Source organism: Sebastes fasciatus, chromosome 15 (assembly GCF_043250625.1).
Source record: "Sebastes fasciatus isolate fSebFas1 chromosome 15, fSebFas1.pri, whole genome shotgun sequence".
NCBI classification, from domain to species: Eukaryota; Metazoa; Chordata; class Actinopteri; order Perciformes; family Sebastidae; genus Sebastes; species Sebastes fasciatus.
The window spans coordinates 28472379-28480188 of NC_133809.1; the positions used below are offsets into that span (position 1 = coordinate 28472379).

Here is a 7810-nt window from a genome sequence, read left to right on the forward strand (position 1 = left end):
GCACAGCTCCATAGCAAATATATTGTCAGGTCTGACACACTTTTTTAGTCCATAAAATATACACTTATTGCTGTTTAACAAGTTTGTGATCTAACTGAATGCAACAAGCCCTAAAATAATTTATAAATCATTTCAGTATGCCTAAGGCTCGAAAAACGTGAGTCAGTGCCAGAGGGTAGATGGGCAGTTCCTTTCGTGCAACAGTCAAGAACTGTGCAGCAGGAACTCCCTGCTGCTATTTGTTGAGCACTTTAAAGGGACTGTTTGTAAGAATCAGAAATTGCTTGTTAACAGCGACACCTGTGGCTGTTAAGTCAACGAAAGTCAGCGTACTGTTGCTCGCGCTTACATAGACATGAACGAGCATCGCTCAAAACAGTGAGGCGACACTTGCAGCTAAAACCACAATATCACTCTATATTTCAATGTTAGCTGACCAGACGAAGTTCTCTCCATGAATCACTGCTGATCCTAGTGTCGACTTTTCCTGCCTCAGCCTCCCGACCGTGGTCGGAGGGAACAGGGGAGACACCGGAGTTTTGGTCAGAGACGATAACGTTTCTCGCTGCGGAGCCCCGTCACTTCACAAGACACGGGAAACCTCTGTTGGTCTGGAGGAGCTGCAGCATTTATTTCTGCACAAACATCCACTGAACATTCACTAGATATTCTCAGAATTAAGCTAACTCTTCTGCAGTGTGTAGTGTTCGCGCATGCACATGAGGTGGAGCGTAAGAGCGAGAACGAGCGCGGCGTGTGAGTGAAGGAAAGCAGGCAGAGGAGCAGAGTAGAGCAGAGACTCCGGCCCTGGAGACCAAAGCTACGGTCTCCCCCGCGTCCTCCGACCGCGGCCAACACTGTTTTGCAAGACGGGCTTCACTAGATATAACTTTGCGGTTTTGGTGCTTCTGTGTAGTTTGTGTTGGAGTCTTGTCTGAACAGCGTAGTCTCAGGCGAGCGCGCATGGGACACCGACCCGGATTGATTTATACGTGTAAGAAGTTACAAACAGTCCCTTAACATTTTATAGTTAGTTAATCATCACATACAGGTCAATGCCATCATATGTTATGAATGTCTTATACAGTGTGCTCTGTTCCCGTGGCATATACCAATACTAACCTTGAATATTTCCTGTGAAGTTGGTAACATGACCTTTAGGATAATTTTTAAGGAATGGGGGAAATAGAGAATGTTACAAAAGTAATAATTTTAGTTAGAGTTTAGCTAGTTACAAGTAGTTGTTGATTTTGAGAGGAATTTCCTTGAAAAAGAGCTCAGTTTGAGTAATCAAATTTACAGAAAATATAGTTTAACAGTGGACTCGATACAAAAAATACAAATATATATATTTTTTAATGTGTTGGCCTAAAATGTATTTGTATCAATTAGTTTATTTTTTATTTAACCAGATGAAAAAATAACAAAAAAACTGTTAAGTTAACATCTCTCAAAGGTGATCTGGCCAAGAAGGCAGCAAGTTGTAGTTTGGGTACACGTCATAGCATAAAATATAAAACAAAAAATTACAAATGGTACAGGGTAAACACTTTATGTCCATTCATCAACAGAAAAGATTAAATATACACGATTAAATTGTTATGTATTGTAACAAGAACAATTTATGGTAAAAAACAAACAAAAAAAACTTCAATTAATTAGCACAGACTCAAACATTAGTGAAAGTAAGGACAGATTTCAGTGAATTCATAGTTTTTTAATTCATGGTTTTCTTAAGGGGTTACAGTGTAGGCATAGAGCCACTGATCTAGACATTACTGGGATGTAACTCCAGTTATCTGTATCACAAAGTACATGAGTGCATGTAAATACAGTTACTGTGGCGAAGCATGATATGGCCTGAGCTCATAATCTTTGCTATTTTAAATGCTGTTGGGTAGTTTAATCCACTGGTGCAGTGCCCGTTCAAAACATGCCTGTTCAGAAGGAGCCCCAGGGGCAGACTTTACCATTAAGCCTGTCAGCAGCGCGTGGCTGCTGTGGAACCTGTTGTTTCTTATTTCGGCATCCATGTTAACAGGTTAGAGCACAGCCTGAGTGAGACGCAGCTCAGCTGGATTCTAGAGATTTGAGGTCTCGCCTATTTTTACCGCGTGCTGCGCGGTTGAGTGAAAGTGATCGTTTTACTGTATATTGACATCATACCAGCAACATTACTACAGTTTCAATGTCTAGATATCTGTAGAATATGGCACAGACATGAAAAAAAGTAAATATTTATTTTTAAGTTAACACTTCCTGCTTTCGTTTCAAAATGTGGTCTGAAATATTTGCAGGAGAGTGTTGTAGGAAAACTAAAAGGGCCCCAAACAGCTATACATTTATGTTGAGATATGACGAGTATTGAATCAAGTTACTATTCTAACTCATTGTACCCTGAAATAACTTACAAAAGGCCCCAAAGCACTTTAAATTTATTCAGATTTGACTCACAAAATATAACAATTAAAATACGATGCATTATTATTCATTGAGTTTACTATCCAGTATCACGTTAGAACTGAAAGCTCCACCTTAAACAGATGTAAAGTACATTTAAGTCCATTGTGCAGATAATACCTCTCTTTTACTCTTCACTTGAAGTAAACATTTGAATCCAGGATTTTTACTGTGTGATATTAACAGTTTTGCTATTAATAGTTAATAGTTTCACTGGAGAAAAACAAGGTTTTGAGTAGCTTTTTGAGTAGCCCTGCCTGTGTTTTTGCTTCCTGGTTGGTAAATAACCTCTGTTCTCATTTTTTACTTAACTGAGTCCGTCTCTGCTTCTGGGGTTCAAACAAAACTAAAACCTAACAAAAAAAAGCCAAACATTCTGCTGCTTTATCACTAGTTTCGGATCTTTTACAGACCAAACGCTTAACCGTCTAATCAAAATAAAAGATTGATAGATTCAATGATAAAGAACATAATTGTCAGTTGCACCTTTAGTCTATCATCTAGATAGATTTGCACAGTGCACATTCACAAAAAGAATAAAGACGATATGGATACAGACATCATCCCTTTATATTTCTAAGACATGGAAAAACAGTCATGAATCCTATCATTATTAATACTAAAATGTTTATTAATAACAGTATTGTGATACAGTTGTAATAAGAATAATGATGATAAACACTGTGGGAGGAAACCGGAGGACCTGGAGTAAACCCACACATGAGGAGAACTTGAATTCCTCACAGAAAGGTCTGATCACCAGAACCTGGCTCTTTGTGTGTGGGAGGAAACCGGAGCACCCGGAGTAAACCCAGAGGAAGACATTTAAATGTAGGTAGAGAGGAAACGCAACGGCTCGTTGTTTCCCAAGTTACGCTCAGTGGCCCAGGTCTGACCAGTCTTTTTGTGGAAATAGGTGCGAGGCGGGTTAGCTGCAGATTGATCTTACTTTTCTCCTTGCAAGTTAGCTGCACCTTGTTGCGCTCCAAGTATGGCTTAGTGGCCCGGGTGAGACTAGGGCCTTTTGTGGAAATAGGTGCGAGGTGAGTTGGTTGCAGATCGATCTTACTTTTGTCCTTGCAAGTTAGCTGCAGCTTGTTGTGCTCCAAGTAAGGCTTGGTGGCCCAGGTTTGAGCAGACATTTTTTTGGCCAATTACCTTAACCTAACATTGTTAGACTGTGGGGGGAAACCGGAGCACCCGGCGTAAACCCACACATGTGGAGAACTTGAATTCCTCACAGAAAGGTCTGATCACCAAAACCTGGCTTTTTGTGTGTGGGAGGAAACCGGAGCACCCGGAGTAAACCCAGAAGAAGACATTTAAATGTAGGTAGAGAGGAAACGCAATGGCTCGTTGTTTTCCAAGTAAGGCTCAGTGGCCCAGGTCTGACCAGTGCCTTTTGTGGAAATAGGTGCGAGACGAGTTGGTTGCAGATCGATCTTACTATTGTCCTTGCAAGTTAGCTGCAGCTTGTTGCGCTCCAAGTAAGGCTTGGTGGCCTAGGTTTGAGCAGACATATTTTTTTTTTTGCCAATTACCTAAATGTAACATTGTTAGACTGTGGGAGGAAACCGGAGCACCCGGAGTAAACCCACACATGGGGAGAACTTGAATTCCTCACAGAAAGGTCTAATAACCAGAGCCTGGCTTTTTGTGTGTGGGAGGAAACCGGAGCGCCCGGAGTAAACCCAGAAGAAGACTTTTTTTTTTGCCAATTACCTTAACCTAACATTGTTAGAATGTGGGAGGAAACCGGAGCACCCGGAGTAAACCCACACATGGGGAGAACTTGAATTCCTCACAGAAAGGTCTAATCACCAGATCCTGGCTTTTTGTGTGTGGGAGGAAACCGGAGCGCCCGGAGTAAACCCAGAAGAAGACATTTAAATGTAGGTAGAGAGGAAACGCAACGGCTCGTTGTTTCCCAAGTAAGGCTCTGTGGCCCAGGTCTGACCAGTGCCTTTTGTGGAAATAGGTGCGAGGCGAGTTGGTTGCAGATCGAGCTTACTTTTGTCCTTACAAGTTAGCTGCAGCTGGTTGTGCTCCAAGTAAGGCTTGGTGGCCCAGGTTTGAGCAGACATATTTTTTTTTTTGCCAATTACCTAAACGTAACATTGTTAGACTGTGGGAGGAAACCGGAGCACCCGGCGTAAACCCACACATTGGGAGAACTTGAATTCCTCACAGAAAGGTCTGATCACCAGAACCTGGCTCTGAGGAATCAGTACTAACCACTAATGGTCCTGAAAAAGGGAAATAGAAGACTACAAAGACATTTAAATGAAGGAAGAGAGAAAGAAGAGGAAGAGAAGAAAAGCAGCAGCTTGTTGTGCTCCAAGTAAGGCTTGGTGGCCCAGGTTTGAGCAGACATTTTTTTTTGCCAATTACCTTAACCTAACATTGTTAGAATGTGGGAGGAAACCGGAGCACCCGGAGTAAACCCACACATGGGGAGAACTTGAATTCCTCACAGAAAGGCCTAATAACCAGATCCTGGCTTTTTGTGTTTGGGAGGAAACCGGAGCGCCCGGAGTAAACCCAGAAGAAGACATTTAAATGTAGGGAGAGAGGAAACGCAACGGCTCGTTGTTTCCCAAGTAAGGCTCAGTGGCCCAGGTCTGACCAGTGCCTTTTGTGGAAATAGGTGCGAGGCGAGTTGGTTGCAGATCGAGCTTACTTTTGTCCTTACAAGTTAGCTGCAGCTGGTTGTGCTCCAAGTAAGGCTTGATGGCCCGGGTTTGAGCAGACATTTTTTTTTGCCAATTACCTTAACCTAACATTGTTAGACTGTGGGGGGAAACCGGAGCACCCGGAGTAAACCCACACATTGGGAGAATTTGAATTCCTCACAGAAAGGTCTGATCAACAGAACCTGGCTTTTTGTGTGTGGGAGGAAACCGGAGCGCCCGGAGTAAACCCAGAAGAAGACATTTAAATGTAGGGAGAGAGGAAACGCAGCAGCTCGTTGTTTCCCAAGTAAGGCTCAGTGGCCCAGGTCTGACCACTGCCTTTTGTGGAAATAGGTGCGAGGTGGGTTGGCTGCAGATCGATCTTACTTTTGTCCTTGCAAGTTAGCTGCACCTTGTTGTGCTCCAAGTATGGCTTGATGGCCCGGATTTGACCAGTGCCGTTTCTGGGCAATGATTCTCCTGTACCTTCATCATGGTAGGGGGACGCTTCCACCCCAGCAGGGAGACAGGGCAGCCCTACTGGTGCTTCTTTTGTGGAAACGGGTGGGGCAAGGGTCAGCTTGAACTTATTGATCTTTCTGTAAGGTAGCTGCAGCTTCTTGCGTTCAGAGTACTCAAGTTTATCCTCTGCTCTGGAAAACTCATGCAGAGAATCCTGCCCTGTGTTAGTTTTGTCTTTGGGCTGGCAAAATGAGGCCATACTGTCTACGCCCTTAGTGAAGAGGGAGGCACAGAATTCATCCACGTCAGAAAAGATCTTCGGCTCAACGCGCTTCTCAAAAGGCTTTTGTCTGGTCATGAGCTTTCTTACACTCAATTTCTTGGTGACAGCCAGGGCTCTTTGCCTGCACTTTTCATTCCTTTCTTCCTGTTTATCCTGCAGCATCTTCATATTTTCTTCATTCAGCTTCTTCATTCTGTCATTGCGCTGGGCCCTTTTCAGTTTCTTCAATTGTTCTGTAGGGATGCTGCCCAGTTGTGTTTCCAATGACGCCACATATGCCTCAATTCCGATCATATTCTGCCTGATGAAGAGTGGAAAACAGCTATCCACACAGCAGCGATACACTTCTGCCACTTTCGCACTCAGAACATCCCTTGTAGTATCCTCGTCTGATGTGGAGTCATAGAGCTGAACCCACTCTTTCAGCATGGCTCCTCTTTTCTTCTCTCTGTCTATATTGTCCTTCATGTCACTTACCTGCAATGTTAGCATTTCATCTTGCTCTTTAAGTTTCAACAAGGTTGCCTCGATGGTGCGCCGTCTGATGTCCAGTACATCATCAAACTTTGTAGTGTGCTGATTCAGGGTCCAGACCTCTTGTTCAAACTTCCTTATTCCATTAAGTATCTGCTCGGCATCAGAGAAGTATAGCTCCAGCCTCTCCTCAGATTCCGAGCTGACACTGTCCAGTTTAGAATGTGTCACCAGTGTGTCGTGGGCTGAGGACAGCGTGGGGTCTCTGGTGGAAGTCCTTGTATCTGGACTGGACTCCAAACCTCTTTGAGGCTCCCTGTTCTGTTCATCCTGAGCTTTTCTGCCAGACAGGACTTTAGCATTCAAAGCATTTGCCTTCTTGGCCTCCTGCCACTCAGGAGGTGACATCTTGAACAGAATGTTCTTGTACCACTTACATTTTTCCAGGATATCCTCATTCTTGGCGAGTTCACTTTTCATGGTCCCTATTTCACCAATTAACTTCTCTTTGGCTACTTGTAGCCCCTGTTTGGACTTGGAATCTCTTTCAAAATGTTTTCTGTCATCCATGGATTCAAGCATCTTGAGCTTCTCTTCATAGCTGTTTTTCTCCGCCTCATGGATTTGTTCAAGTGTGTTCACATGTTGCCGCTTTGCTGCAATGGCCTTGTCCATCTCCATAATCTCTGACCTTGTTTTACTCATAGATATCTCCTTCTGTATTGCCACCTGCTTAGTTCTCTCCAGATCATTGTCCCTGCTGCTGCTGTTATAAACAGTCTTACGTTTCATCAGGGGCATCTTCAGGTCAGGAGTCACATCTTGTGTTTGTGGTTGGAGAGCTGATTTATAGAGTTGTAGAATCCTCATATAATCCTTTTTACCACACACAGCCCCTTTCTCCTTCACAGTCACTGTAGACATGCTATGTCCTTTCTCCTTCCCTCTCAATTCTGGCATTGTCATCTGATATCTCTCTGAGATTGGCATTGTCATCTGATATCTCTCTGAGATTGGCGTTGGCATCTGATATCTCTCTGAGACTGCAGCATCTGCTGGACTTAAGGTTAGTTTCTGCTTCTTCAAAGGAGTCTTCAATGTCTTTGATCTGACATTGTTACATCATGACATCCCGTGACATAGTGACATCCCATTACATCATGACATTCCGTGACATCATGACATCCCGTGACATAGTGACATTCCATCACATTATGACATTCCGTGACATCATGACATTCTGTGACATCATGACCTTTCATGACCTTGGTTACTGTTGCTATGTATCTCAATTGAATTGAATTGAATTCAAAGGGCTTTATTGGCGTAAAAAAAAAATCAAGAATAATGTTGCCATGGCATCCAAATAAAATTTGTACAAATATTATGGAGCGAGGACAGTGACACTAAAGTTTGGCATAGAAAATAAAAATTGCCATTGAAATCAAATCCTGAACTG

At 43.1% G+C, this 7810-nt stretch overlaps 1 protein-coding gene across 1 annotated transcript; it reads right to left on the bottom strand.

Moving 5' to 3' along the window:
* Window positions 1–4813: 4813 nt before the first annotated feature.
* LOC141783684 (coiled-coil domain-containing protein 38-like) lies at window positions 4814–7381 on the bottom strand. The gene has a single exon (XM_074661102.1). The coding sequence runs from the start codon at window positions 7375–7377 to the stop codon at window positions 5395–5397; it is 1983 nt and encodes a 660-aa protein (XP_074517203.1). The 5' UTR covers window positions 7378–7381; the 3' UTR covers window positions 4814–5394.
* Window positions 7382–7810: the final 429 nt, after the last annotated feature.

Excerpts from the sequence above, each read along its gene's own strand:
- LOC141783684 (XM_074661102.1), bottom strand. The coding sequence starts at position 7,377 with ATGCCAACGCCAATCTCAGAGAGATATCAGATGACAATGCCAATCTCA.